The sequence below is a fragment of the Cydia pomonella genome, chromosome 3, assembly GCF_033807575.1.
Source record: "Cydia pomonella isolate Wapato2018A chromosome 3, ilCydPomo1, whole genome shotgun sequence".
Lineage (NCBI taxonomy): Eukaryota > Metazoa > Arthropoda > Insecta > Lepidoptera > Tortricidae > Cydia > Cydia pomonella.
This window is the reverse complement of record NC_084705.1, coordinates 22,295,771-22,310,778: the sequence shown is the minus strand read 5'-3', so window position 1 is coordinate 22,310,778 and position 15,008 is coordinate 22,295,771. Positions and strand designations below refer to the sequence as shown.

The window sequence follows — 15,008 nt, the reverse complement described above, 5'->3', positions numbered from 1 at the left end:
ACTTTTTTTTTGTAAAAAAAAACTTTGTAAGATCCGGTCCGAATTGCGGATACTACAAATAGTTGTCGACTATAGTAAAGATCGTTAAAAGTAGTTAAGTGGAATTATTTACTGCGTAACAATTGCTTAAATTTGTATAAGTTCATTGTTTTGATTGTATAATAAAATACGTATAATATGGTGTTTTTATTATTGGAATTTTTGAGAATGTAGGATTATATGATATGTTCAATAGATATATGAGATCGGTTTGTAATTAGGTATTAATGGTATAATGAAACAAAAAGTTTACAACATTTTACTCAAAACTCAATGCTTCAAACATTATAAAGCAAGTACCTAGTTGATACACAGAAATCATGCTCCCGCTTTGTTCCACAACCAATTTGCAGCTATAACAATGCTAAGAAATAAAACCTAAAAGATAAAAGTTAGTTACCGGTCAACAATAAATATTTTAACTGTAACCTGTAGTGCACATTTACGGGGAAATTTTTGAGGAATAGCTCAAGCGTATACAGTGTTTGATAAAAAAAGACTTTTGTTTATATGTTATCCCTGTTCATTCTAGCCCCGGTCTTCTTGTTTATTTAGTCACCTGTAATAATTTACGGGGTGAATATATAGGTCTGGTGCATGTATAGGTGACTAAATAAACATTCTATATATTGTACATTTTACGCTCAATCCCATTAGTGTTTGATTAATTAGCAGCCGGCAAACGCGAGACGCTACAAAATGTTATTTAGAAAATGAATACGAGTAATCTTATGCAAGATAACGAAAACTTATCAGTCGTCATTAATACCGTTGTTGTGTACCTACAGTACAACACTTACAGGGCTCATCATTTCGAATCACCATTCTAAGTCTGACTTACGATTACGCAAACTAGTTACGAATGTCAGGGTCAAGTTATGCTGGGGATTAGCTTTGTGAACTAAGTATCAATTTCTAAGTGTTTATCACAAATCCTGCAATCGGTCAACGACTCGATTCGCTTGACGCAAGCGACTTTGTTGAGGTATCAATAGAGAGTATAGAGACCGATTAAAGATTTAGGGTGGTGGGAGTGAATAGAAAGCGTATCTGTCAACCATATCTATTTAACACACTCTGGTAAAATAAGGTAATTACTAATTAAGCTACAATATTCTTTATGGTTTAATTGACGGCAAAAAAAGTTTTCCGCTAACTAAATCTTAACAAATCACTTTGATTTTTATGTCGATCGCATAATACCTACATATATTCTATGTTTATAAATTTCGCTTTTAAAAAATATATATAAAAAAAAAAATTGTTTTACAAATTTTGAAAAAACTAAAACTGGTTTTACATTGTGTCAATAACATACTAAATAATTTTTAAGATAAAAGAATCAACTTCAATGATAGACCGATGAAAGAAAGATATTGTTGACTTTAAATTTCATACAATGAAATTTAAAAAAAATGCCTTCACATGAAGATCACTAGAGAGTTATTCATTACGTAAGTTAAGCTTCAGCTAAATTTTAAACCGATTCCATTGATTGTAAAAAACAAAACTGATGAGTTTCACGTAAATACTTTTTTCATCACACCTACTCGTAAACTGTGTTATTGTATGCCAGCATACTGAAATGGAATAAAGCTATTATGCCCACGGGCGTAATAGATTTTTTTTAAAGTTTCATTACGTCCATGGGCATATTGAGCATAATGTATTATTATCAAGTAGGTATAAATGAGTTTCACTTTTAAACCGACTTCAATTTCATAGAACGAGGAGGTTCTGTATTCGGTTGTGGCATTTTTTTTAAATGTATTTTCACCGATTACTCCGACACCCGTAGTCCGACTTCAGTAATTTTTTTTTGTTTGAAAGGAGTTACTTTCATGTTGGTCCCATTTTAATAAGGTTCTGATCTGATGATGGGATCTATGAGAAACTCCTCATTTTTTAAAGGCACGTGTATGGTGATTTGGATATTTTCTTAATCAAATCAAGCATTATCTCTAAAAAACCACCAATATGATGATGATGATTTTTGTTAATGATTTTTTTAAAGTAGTATGTTCACCGATTATTCCGACACCCGTGGTCCGATTTGAGTAATCCTTTTTTGTTTCAAAGGAGTTACCTCTAAGGTAGTCCCATAATATTTTTGGTTCTGATGATGGAATCCACGAGGAATTGAAGGAACTCCTCAATTTTTCAAGGCACATGTATGGTGATCCGGCTGTATTCTTAAGCGACTCAAGCATTTCCTCTCGAAAACTACCAATTTGATGTAGTGCAACTGTAGCCTTACCACGAGTTTGACTCTAATACATATTAGCTGACATATTCGTAACTTACTTTCCTATACATCTCGCTCGCACTTATAGGATGCCAGTACGAGCGCGATGGATAGATAGAAAGTAATAAATATGCGAATATGTCAGTGTCAAACTCGTGGTAAGGCTAATTACTGATTACGAAGACCACGGGCGATATGTGGAACTTCCCTCTTATAATTGCATTGCATAAGTGCATTATGAATATTATGATTTCTGATGTAGGTAGTGTTGTAAATAAGAGGTGAGGGGTAGATGTGAGAAGTTTATGAGGTAGACGGTGGTAGTGAAGGTACACAGGGGTCTGAGGTTGGGGGTTGAGGGGTTGGGGCTTGAGTCTGGGTTTGAGTAGTTAGAGGGTTGAGGTGGCGGTGACTTGATGGGTCGGGGACTGAGGTGTTGGGAATTGAGGTATCGGGAGGTAGGAGATTAGGGGTTGGAATGGAAGTTGAGGAATAGGGGGTTAGGATTAGGAGTTAAATGGTATGGGGTTAAGGGGTCGGGGAATGGTGGTTGAAGGGTCAATGGTTTCAGTGATCAGTAGCGGGGCGGAGGAGGAGGGGAGTGACAGGAATGAATTCCCAGACGGACTCGAGGAAAATCCTGATTATTTACTTAATCAAGTTAACGAATTAAGTGTAAAACATGATTGTGATTTTCATTCATGCGTCATGCATCACTCATAAGCTCTTAAGTAATATCTTAAAACTAAAAATGGCAAAATAAAAACTATTTACAAAAAAGTAAACCGACTTCAATAAGGGTAATATAAAATATTATTATTTTTTAAGTATATGCGATACCAACTGATATGAAAATGGCGTTAATTGAAAGTTTGTATTAATCCCCTAAATTGGTAAAAAAAGGGTTTAAAGTTTGCATTCGATTGGAATAGTGGACTTGAAAATCTTCTTAAGGGATTGAGAAGGATTATATTGAGAACAATTTTTTTCGTAGGTTGTGTCAGACAAATCTCATGCGTTGCATTAACAAGGGATTAACCGTCCCTACTGCTACCTTTTGCTGCATAATGTTCTGTGTTCATGTATATAACCACCAACAAACAAATCCACGCGTACGAAGTCGCGGGCAACAGCTAGTGTGATAAATATTTATGTAATAAGAGTAACAAACACATGCCTTTATCAACTGTGTTGATATTGTACTTTGAACATAACGTAAATGGAAATAAGTAAGTAGATTAGGGCTATAAGTATATTAGGAAACAGATAACCGTTAACACATAACTACCAGTTATCTGTCTCAAAAATACGTTAAGTATTATGAAACAAAATAGACGGTTAAAAGAGTTACTCAAACTTAAAGAAAAGGTGTATATGTAATCGATATGTTAGGCATATCGACCGGATGTGACGGTCGTACCTCACGTACATGAGCCATACTGAAAGTTCCTATACTTAATGAGCCACTTAGAGATGACGCAGACTCTTAATAATTTTTGACGTTTTGGGTGATGTATAGTTTAGGAATGCTTGTAGACGACCCACCAGTAGAAGCAGGGAATTACTTGTAGCACGATTTAATTAGGTGATTTACTTTTCTCTAACTGTTAGGGGTAGGCTAGTTTACGAAATTCATGGAACAAACATGATAAGATCCACGTGTCTGATCTTTTATAATATAGGTACTTAGGGCTTGTGCACAAATCACGCGAGGTTTTTTCGGCTACTTTTTGATCCCCCCTCCCCCTTGGTGATATTTGGTGAGGTTTTTGGCTACCCCGTCCCCCCGTCCCCCACGTGTATTTTTTTCATTCGGCCTAATTTTAAGATAAACAATATATATATAGTAAAACTTGTTTATTTTTCTATTTGCGTTATTATGTGATGTATATTTATTATACGCGCTCCAAAATTTTGTAAAATAGACTCGCTATTTGAAGTGCGAAGAGAAGATTTATGTTTAACGAAACCGAGAAAAGCGGCCAAGTGCGAGTCGGACTCGCGCATGAAGGGTTCCGTACCATTTAAGACGTATTAAAAAAAAATCTACTTGCTAGATCTTGTTCAACATTTTACCACTTTGGACACACATTTTACCACTTTGGAACTGTCTCTCGCGCAAACTATTCAGTTTAGAAAAAAATGATGTTAGGAACCTAAATATCATTTTTGAAGACCTATCCATAGATACCCCACACGTATGGGTTTGATGAAAAAAATTTTTTTTTAATTTATTGACGTATTAAAAAAAAACTATTCACTAGATCTCGTTCAAACCAATTTTCGGTGGAAGTTTGCATGGTAATGTATATCATATATTTTTTTTAGATTTTTCATTCTGTTATTTTAGAAGTTACAGGAGGGGGGACACACATTTTTTCACTTTGGAAGTGTCTCTCGCGCAAACTATTCAGTTTAGAAAAAAATTATATTAGAAACCTAAATATCATTTTTGAAGACCTATCCATAGATACCCCACACGTATGGGTTTGATGAAAAAAAAATTTTTTTAAATTTTTATGACGTATTAAAAAAAAACTACTTACTAGATCTCGTTCGAACCAATTTTCGGTGGAAGTTTGCATGGCAATGTATATCATATATTTTTTTTAGATTTTTCATTCTGTTATTTTAGAAGTTACAGGGGGGGGGGGACACACATTTTTTCACTTTGGAAGTGTCTCTCGCGCAAACTATTCAGTTTAGAAAAAAATGATATTAGAAACCTAAATATCATTTTTGAAGACCTATCCATAGATACCCCACACGTATGGGTTTGATGAAAAAAAAAATTTTTTTTAATTTTTATGACGTATTAAAAAAAAACTACTTACTAGATCTCGTTCGAACCAATTTTCGGTGGAAGTTTGCATGGCAATGTATATCATATATTTTTTTTAGATTTTTCATTCTGTTATTTTAGAAGTTACGGGGGGGGGGGACACACTTTTTACCACTTTGGAAGTGTCTCTCGCGCAAACTTTTCAGTTTAGAAAAAAATGATATTAGAAACCTCAATATCATTTTTAAAGACCTATCCATAGATACCCCACACGTATGAGTTTGATGAAAAAGATTTTTTGAGTTTCAGTTCTAAGTATGGGGAACCCCCAAAATTTATTGTTTTTTTTCTATTTTTGTGTGAACATCATAATGCGGTTCATAGAATACATCTACTTACCAAGTTTGAACAGTATAGCTTTTATAGTTTCGGAAAAAAGTGGCTGTGACAGAATCGGACAGACAGACGGACATGACGAATCTATAAGGGTTCCGTTTTTTGCCATTTGGCTACGGAACCCTAAAAAAAGTATAGTCTACTAATGTGATAGATATTTTTTCTTCGTTTCATTTTCTGTAGAAAAATACACATGAGGTCTCCTTACACTAAAATATTTTGACTGTAGTTGGTGCCATTATATATTTGTTAAAAAAAAAACAATCTACATGAGACTGATGGTTTGTTGAATCAATAAAAACTACTGATACTTATTGTTATCAGCACTGCAATCGTTAAAGGGTGACCGCTGAAGCGAAACGGTGGCACCCCTCATCACACGGTGACTAAATATTTAATCAGTACTGCTCTTTACCCCGCTGGTATCATACACGAAAGGTGTTCAGTTACTTAAAAAAATGTAACATATAGTCTTATTAACAAGTTAAGGTACACAGTAGTAAATAGGTAACCTACGTGATGGTTTTAACTTCTAAAGGTACAAAAAAAAATTTGAAAGTCGACGAACTCAAATCTTGTACCTAATAGTCGTGATATATCGAAATTAACAAGATTCAACGCATCTGCAATATTAGAAATATATATTTAACAAATGTGGTTAAATAATGGTTGTCATTAGTTGCTGTTAAACAAGTCGAATAATGTAGGCAAGTGGTGAATGTCAAATGATGTTAAGTTAACCTGTGGCTATTAGGCTTACGTAATTAATATAGCTTTCAGTGGTTTCAAGCAACTCTATCAGATTATTTAAGTGTTAAGTGTTATAATATTATTTGATATTGCATTGGATCAGCTAGGGATCAGCGCGATGAACGTTCAAAGCGCATCTAGGCTTAGCTTGTTGGTAGTGACAACGCTACGCTGATTGCGTTGCTAGGCAACCGCGTAGTGCTGGTGAATCATTGCGGACGACACTAAACAGGTGAGCTAGCAAAATAAATAAAGTGTCTTAAATTAACAGTAGCATTTCTTTAATGTAATACGAATAAGTTTAGGTAATGAACTATCTATTTGCATAAATCACGTAGGTACATACCTACGGTACCTATTCCTTATGTCGATTTAATATTAGGTATGAAATACGGTGATTTGACGGAAAACACACTGATGAACAAACCTGTGATAACTCGGGACACATTTTAGGGATTGATTAAAAAGATTTTAATGATAAATCATATAACATATTTAATACAATTAAAAAGATGTCGATATATAATAATACATGTGCTCGTTGAAAATTCTCGAAATAGTTTGGATAAAGAACTCCTTTCAAGCATATTTTGCAAAATAAATAAGGTTTGTCTCGAAATGGTTTATGTACCTAATGGTATTTTATGACTTGAGGTAAATTTCACTTTTTAAGTGCTTTTAGCAATAAATGAAGATGGAGTCATGTTTAAGAAATAATAAATAACGATATAAAATGATTAGAATAAAACATTTGACCTGATTCAAAAATAAAATTGATTCTTCCAAAATACACCTTTATAGAATTTAAGAAGCACTATACAAAGCGATTTTGTATAAATATTTTTATTTTGTAGAACATTTAGATGTTGACAGTAACATCGATATATTTAATAGTCGATAAAATATTTTGCTACGTCACTTTAGTATACGAGTATGTGCCCCCAGTTAACCAGGTTTGTTGATGAATGATTACAGGATGACTTACGTTAGAACGATCTGGGTCCGGGCCGAGGCATCAGACACTTTTGTTTTGTTTATGAATGACTAGTGATCGGTGATCACACTGATCACGTGATGCTTTCTGTAGAAAACAGATTAAAAAAGTTTTTCCATTTTTATTGCACTTAATTTAACGCTTAGGTAGGTACTTATTTTCAACTGTTATAATAAAAACCGGACAAGTGCGAGTCGGACTCGCCCACCGAGGGTTCCGTAATTTTTAGTATTTGTTGTTATATCGGCAACAGAAATACATCATATGTGAAAATTTCAACTGTCTAGCTATCACGGTTCATGAGAAACAGCCTGGTGACAGACGGACGGACGGACGGACAGCGGAGTCTTAGTAATAGGGTCCCGTTTTACCCTTTGGGTACGGAACCCTAAAAAGTACCTAATGTTATCTGGCTAATGCCTATCTCGTTAATACTTGTCTTTGTCTTAGTACCTATGCAATGCAGTTAGGTTCTGTTGTATTGACCTCTATTAGCATAGCGTGCCGAGCAAGGTTAAGACAATTGCATTTACCGAGTCTTATAGTATTTTGCTGGGTAATTGACCTGTTACGTAAATGACGTTCGTTACGAAGTCAAAAGCCATCTAATGTGCCCTCATTTCAGTTGTTTACAATCAGAAGATTAAGTTGCTCCTAATTTCTTTTAATGATACTCTTAGTTTACATTAAGTACAGTGGCGTAGAGTGGGTATTCGCCAAAATCGCTAAGCCTCTTCATTTCCCGCTGGAGCTCCGTTCATGTGCCGCCAAATGGGGCTATACCCCATCTCCGGTCGCTTCGTCGCTTATTAAGTCCTCTTCTTGATCAATCATTATGTTACCGCTAAAACCAAATAAATAATGGTAAGTATTAAGTACCTACCTAACGGTAGTCACTTCATAAAAATAATAATGTTACCTACAAGTTGTTAAAAACTAGGTGGAATCCTCAATTTTATCATTTCTGTATTTTGGGGTGCTTCTTCTCGCATGGTTACTCTAAACTATTACTACTACGACAACGGAGGTACTTGCAGATACTTTGACCGAACCAATCCTATACGATGCGTCCTCTTTGACGGCCTCAACCCAAGTGAACGAGCCTGTCTAAATCAACGTGTCTAAATTACTTCGTGTCCCCACCACTTGCTAAAACTACCGTGCTGCCGTATTAATCGGGGCAACGTATGAATGTTGCCACAGTGGAATTATTATTTAACTGCTATCTTAAATGTAAACATAAATAAATCATGACAATTTTATGTACCTACTTACAGCGAGCTACAAAATTACATGGACATTATGAATGTATTCATGATAAATTGATAAAGTGGCTATCTTTGCAGTTGGTTGTACCCACTTAATATAATCTACTTTGGTTATTAATTCCTCACAATAGTTATTTGTACAACAAGAGAGCAAAGTTTGATATTTCTTCGAGTGCTTGTTTTGAGTCCCGTGCAAGCGAAAGATTCTATAATAGATTCACGAGCGTAGCGAGTGAATCTAATTTAGAATGTTGAGCGTAGTAAGGGACTCAAAAGCGCACGAGATGTAAATAACTTTGATCTCGTGTAGTACACAAAATTTTTCACGTCAGTCAGCCATGAAAAAATACAACCTGAAAAAATGTAATCCAGACGGACGGATCACTATTTCACTCATGTTTTCTGAAGGTATTCTAACAATTAACTTTAATTACCGCAATAAAACAAAACGAAAGAAATTTCAATAAAATAATACGAAAATAATGAATTAACGAACATCAATTGACAGTTCAATCGACAACTTTTTTTTGTAAACAAAAAAACTTTGTAAGATCCGGTCCGAATTGCGGATACTACTATTTGTCAACTATAGTAGAGATCGTTAAAAGTAGTTAAGTAGAATTATTTACTGCGTAACAATTGCGTGAATTTGTATAAGTTCATTGTTTTGATTGTATAATAAAATACGTAAAATATGGTGTTTTTATTAAATTTTAAACTTTTATTTCATTAATTAATTATTACGAATGAAGACTCGTAGGGTGTTTTGGAACGATGCGGTCTGACTTATTTCGGGGGTCTATTATAAACCGTCAATATACCGTTGAATTACGTATGCACTTTTTTTGTCTCTTTCTTTTTGCTAATGACGTGAAAGGGATAAAGACAATAGAATCCAAATATTTCGAACTTGTATTAGGCCCCGCACGTTGAAATGACATTCGATTCTAAAGGTCACTTGAATGTTATTTTGTCTCACTCGGTGAGCAAAATGCGATTTTGCTCACTGTTTTTAAGCAGCAAATTACCCTTGTTCGATCTGCTGACGTGAAAAATATATTTAGGTACTAGGTACTACGTAGATTTTGCACATGTTACTATTAGGTACATTGCATTAGGCACCATACCCTTCCCTTCTCCTTTCTCTATGTGTCAAAGTTGCCAATGTAGCGATTTATTCCGTGTTGAAGAGAGACAGGTTTATTCACCTTCTGCCGGTATGAAGTATGGGGTTTACCACGGTGTAACTGCAGTGGGCGGGCAGTAATTAGATGCCTGGCTTGATAGCCGCAGCGACCGCCTTACAAACCCCCGCTAACTACTGGGGTAGCGCATTTACAGACCACGGCGCCATCATAACGCCATGAAAAACGATGGCTAAAAACGTTTCTTGCCCCAAAATGTCTTACGAGTATAAATCTCGGCATTTGTTTTTCGAAGTAAAACACAAAAGAAAGATAAAAAAGAAAGTGACGTTTATGGTAGTTAAACGCCTTTTAATTCGGGTTAAAGCTAGGTTTAGACACGCGATTGTAATAAAGGTTTCTAATGTGTTGTTTCTTTTTCAGTTGCCTGCGAGGGAAGGTTTGACAACGCCGCGGAGCGCTCGGGCTCCTGTGGCAAGGAGGACTGGGACTCTCCCACATCAGCGATTGAAAAGGGAGGTGAGAAAGAAATGTTTACTAACATTAGGTAAAAAATATTTATCTGGATTTGGTATAAGTATGCTAAACATGAAATACATGCTTATGTACCTACATAAAAAATAGGTATCTAGCCGACTGAAGCTCGCAATGGAAAACCGTTTTGCCATTTCACGTAGTGGTCAAAATGAGGGGCAATTATTGATCACTACCCAAAAATAATTCAAAGTATTTTTTTAGCCTCATTCATAAGGCATAGGTAAACAAATAATTGCGCCTATCAAGCACGCACGTAGCGTGAATATAGAAAGTCTAAGGGGGAGGGGGGGGGGGGGGGATGGGTCATAATTTATGACTCAAACAATGTTTATTTTTTTGTTTGCCACCGCTGTGGTATAAATTTTTTTTTAAATGAAAACGCGAGCGTAGCGAACGCGAACAAATTTTCAATTAAATAACGCAATTTAATAGGCAAATAGTACCTCTACCTTCCATAGGCAATAGTACCTCTACCTTCCATAGGCAATAGTACATTTTGCAGTTAAGCGTCGTTTAGGGTTTGATAACTCGATCGAGTCCTCAGGAAGGATTAACCCCCCCCGGTTTGAACATCCTAATCCCCTGTTATATACGCCTACATAACAAATGATACAAGAGAGATTGCTACTATTTTAATGCAGGCGTTATTACGTTTCGTTCAGAAATCGTTAGAGAGTCCACCGGAGATGGATTCCCCAGGCGGCAGCGTAAGCAGTGACTTGCGGCGGCAGAATGATGAGCTTCGCGCTCGTTTGGCTGGCGAAGCAGCGGACCATAGGCGTCGGCTTGATGCATACCGCCGCGCGCAGCAAGGGCAGGCAGCATTGGTATCAAGACTCCAAGCAAAGGTAATTAGTGATGCTTGTATTGTTTTTTTTATTTTTGTGTATGTTCCTAATATATTGTACTGTACTGTATGATTACCTAATTAATAAGTTAGCATGTAAAAATACTCAAACACAATACTGTATTGTTAATGAAATAAAGAATTGGAATTGGAATTAATAATAAGTCAATCTTAATTACATTACGGCTAATAAAATTTCGAGATTTGAGCCCGTAGAGTCGGTGCGGAAAGAGAAGAGTCGTGGAATGTATGGGGCCCAATACATTCCACGTCTCGAATACATTTTTTTAACGGGTCACACTATGAACACCCGACGCGACGGCACGTGGAGTGAAGTTTTTGTGTGTGTGTGTATGTGCCTTTATTTTATTTTTTTATGGATTTTATTTTATTTCCGAACGTACACTCTTGACAGTTCGTAAAAGGTCACATTGACAGTAATGATAATGACAGTGACATTTTACTCTACAGGGTTACGTTTTGTTTTGATTCTGTATCTTGGTAAAATAAAACATATTATTTCATTTATTTCGAAAATTTGCTTTGGAAGCACTATGAGGTAGGTACATTGTGATTTTTAATTTAACAACTATGCTTCATAAACGACATTAAACTTACGTTAAAATCAAGTAAGTGTTGAGTTTACTCAGTTACCACATTTTTATAAACTAACACTACTAATACTCATTTGTGCTTCTTATTTTATAGAGAATCGCGGCAGTGCAGCCATAGTTATAATAATTTCGCAAATAGCGCGTACAAATAAGTACGAAATAGTTAAAAAATCCATGGAGAATCGGTATATTCAAAACCACCCAGAGTATTTTTTGTGATTTGGTCTGCAGGTGCTACAATACAAGCAGCGCTGCTCAGAGCTGGAGCAGCAGATGCAGGAGACAACGCCGCGTAGCGACAGTTACCGCGCGAAGCCTGCGTCCACCATCGCGCTGCCAGCGCCTGCCACTCTGCCGTCCGCCTCCAGCTCGGACACTCGCCGGGACGAGCGCATCGCTGATTTGGAAACGGCTTTAAGGCGGTTGGATGAGGAGAAACGCAAGTAAGTTTGTTGAAGTCTGAATGAGGGGATAGAGATGGTAGATCTGCTCAAGTGAAGTCTTGCCAATACTAGTGACAAATCAATCTCATGCAACACAGATTGGGAGAGGTCAGGGAGTTAATTTAATGTGATGTAACCTAATCACCATTAACTACTGTACCACCGTAAAGTATAGCTTTTATCCTTTAATACAGATATGATATAAAGTACTTCTTATGTACACATGTTATAAATTCATCCAAACACATTTATAAATCGTCAACATGTTTATTAGTTGATAGTAATGTAAGAGGCCTTGGGGTTGTCCATACTAGATAATGCACTAAAATAAACGCAATTGCAATAAATGGAAGACATGAACTTGGCTGGGTATGATAATAGGCGTGTCCACACGGAGCGAGCATACGCGCGAGACAATTTCCTCACGCACAAACCGGCCAGTGTAGATGTGCCTCGGCCGACACGGCGCGCGCGTTTTCCTCGCCTGAGCACGCCGCCTCGGCTGAACACTGGCCTAATGACATGTTGTGATTCTCTGATGATTGTATTTGGCTACTGCTGCACTCATTTATTGAACTGATGGGCAGCATATATACATGTGACTTCCAAATTATGTCATTACACAGAAATGAAGACTTGCATTCTTGTTTAGGTGTGAAAAGCTGGTGAACCAGAACAACCTTCTCCGAGACCAGCTTGAGGAGTCCCACCAGCTGAATGAGGCATTAACTAATGACTTGCAAAAGCTCACCAATGACTGGGAGGCTCTCCGGGACGAGATGACTGTCAAAGAGGACGAGTGGAAAGATGAGGAACAGGTTAGTCATCCAAACGTCCAATTTAATCAATCCTGTTTTGATTTTAAATTAATGTACTTACGAAATTTCAACACACTCCAGTGTTTTCCAGTGCCTTTCTGGGTGTAAGTTTATTCTAAGTTTATTAGCACGAACTTGACAAATTTGGACAACTATAAATCATCTTCTGTAATCTCACTATACTTAGTCAGTCTATAAATTCTGTCACAAAGGTTTTTACGGATAAAAAAGGTATTGGTACATATTCGTTATTATTCATACATATGATTTAAAGGCTTATTTAATGTTGAATTAGGTACTTACAATATTACAAAAACGAAATCAAATTATTACGTAATTTGCTTCCGCAGTTTTGCATAATTCTATGTAATATAGGAAAAATAGTATAAAAAAAACGTTAAAAAACAAGCTGATTTTGATCCCTATTCATTTCTTTTTCTTTTTGAACATGGTTCAAACTTACATAGGTTAAAAGCTGTGTCTTTTATCTTTATTTTAGTATATAGTTTATATATGTGAAATAAACTGACAAGATTGTTGATTGATTGATTGATTGTCACCAAATCTACTTCTTGTATGGCAGTGAATTCTAAGTGTGTTACAGAAAAGTACCCGAAGTTTGAAGGGTATAAGCTGAAGTATAGACTTGTCCGACAACTAATTGCTGGTGATGAAATATGCTCTAATAAAGTAGATTCATTAAAAAAATACAATTTTGACTATTTTATTAATGTCACACTGATTTTTACTCCCTTTTGTAAAGTATATTTTTTTTAAATCCAACCGCATGCTCGCTTTTAACGACAATCCCAAAGTAAACAAGTAGTAAATAAAATCGCGGTATAATTTTTAAACTAATTATATTACGTTTTCATTAACAACAAACTATCGAATGAGGGCAACATTTTTTTATTATAAGCTTTGTATTACATTTTATCAGTATCCTCACCTTTGTGACAGAACTTATAGACGTACTAAGTACAAAGTCAGTTCCGGAAGCACTCCCTAGTTGGTACTACATATTCTATTCTGTGGATTAGTTTGTTATGTTAATAATGCCTCTCATTGTAGTAAACACAATTAGATAGTTGAACTCCTTATACTTACAAGTTTACACATTACAGTTTTACAAAGTGACAAGTCACAAATTTAAATGGCAAGATTGATATAACTTACATGGTCCTTACAAATGTTTTTTTTCGCAGTGTTGCCAGTTATTGTAACTTTGTTTACCTGTTTCAGGCATTCAACGACTACTATACCAGCGAGCACAACCGCCTGTTGAGCCTCTGGCGCGAGGTGGTCTCTGTGAAGCGTTTCTTCTCCGAGCTGCAGTCGACCACGGAGCGCGACCTGTATCGAGTGAAGAACGACTTCGAGTCGGCCACGCGCGAGCTTGTGGGCACGCTCAGTGGGTACGCTATTAATGCGTATGCACAGGGAGTGAGGGTAAATGTCTCTTTCCTGTTATATGTCTTTGTCTCTTCGCCATGTTTCACTTGAACACGAAGCGCGATCTGTATCGAGTGAAGAACGGCTTCGATTCGGCCACGCGCGAGCTTGTGGGCACGCTCAGTGGGTACGATATAAATACGTATGTGCGTGAGAGAGTGAGGGTAAATATTTCTTCCCTCTTATATTTATTTTGGTATAGGTGTAGGCTGTCTATCTCTGAGCTGCAGTAGTCTTCATTTGTCTCGCGCCCAAGTGCTAGGGGATCCAAGATGGTTTGCCCTGTATGGGGCCACTCCGGTGCATTCCAGCACCACGTGAGAGGCTGTTTCTTCTGTCTCCATGCATCCTCGGCACAGGGGACTGTCTGTGACACCTGTTATGAAAAAATGTTTGTTAAATAGTCCATGACCTGTTATGACACTGGTTACCATACTCAGTCGGACCTTCCCTAGTTGAAGGAGCGCCCTTGTGAGTTTTTCGTTGATGCCAGGCATGGCTTGTTTGGCCTGTCTGCATCCAGTCTGGTTTCTCCAGTGTTCTGTGTGTAGTTTCCCTGTGCGAGCCAGCAGCATTGAGCGTACCTTGCTAAACGGTATCGGGAGAATCGGTTCTGGGCCAATCGCCCCCGCACTCGATCCTTGCCTGGCGAGCTCGTCCGCAGCATCGGTACCCCGG

At 36.8% G+C, this 15,008-nt stretch overlaps 1 protein-coding gene and 1 long non-coding RNA gene across 2 annotated transcripts in view; one reads left to right on the top strand and one right to left on the bottom strand.

Moving 5' to 3' along the window:
• LOC133516318 (rootletin) overlaps positions 1-15,008 on the top strand; it is a 68,984-nt gene that overhangs the window by 21,850 nt on the left and 32,126 nt on the right. The window contains exons 2-6 of the mRNA XM_061849196.1: positions 10,043-10,138; positions 10,819-11,004; positions 11,849-12,060; positions 12,713-12,878; positions 14,121-14,327. Coding sequence (XP_061705180.1) covers positions 10,043-10,138; positions 10,819-11,004; positions 11,849-12,060; positions 12,713-12,878; positions 14,121-14,327 — 867 coding nt within the window. The remainder of the gene's footprint in view (positions 1-10,042; positions 10,139-10,818; positions 11,005-11,848; positions 12,061-12,712; positions 12,879-14,120; positions 14,328-15,008) is intronic.
• On the bottom strand, positions 7,808-9,522 carry LOC133516320 (uncharacterized). The gene is made up of 2 exons (XR_009799201.1): positions 8,130-9,522; positions 7,808-8,050 (listed from the first exon to the last, which is right to left on the bottom strand). It is a non-coding gene; the product is annotated as an uncharacterized LOC133516320 (long non-coding RNA).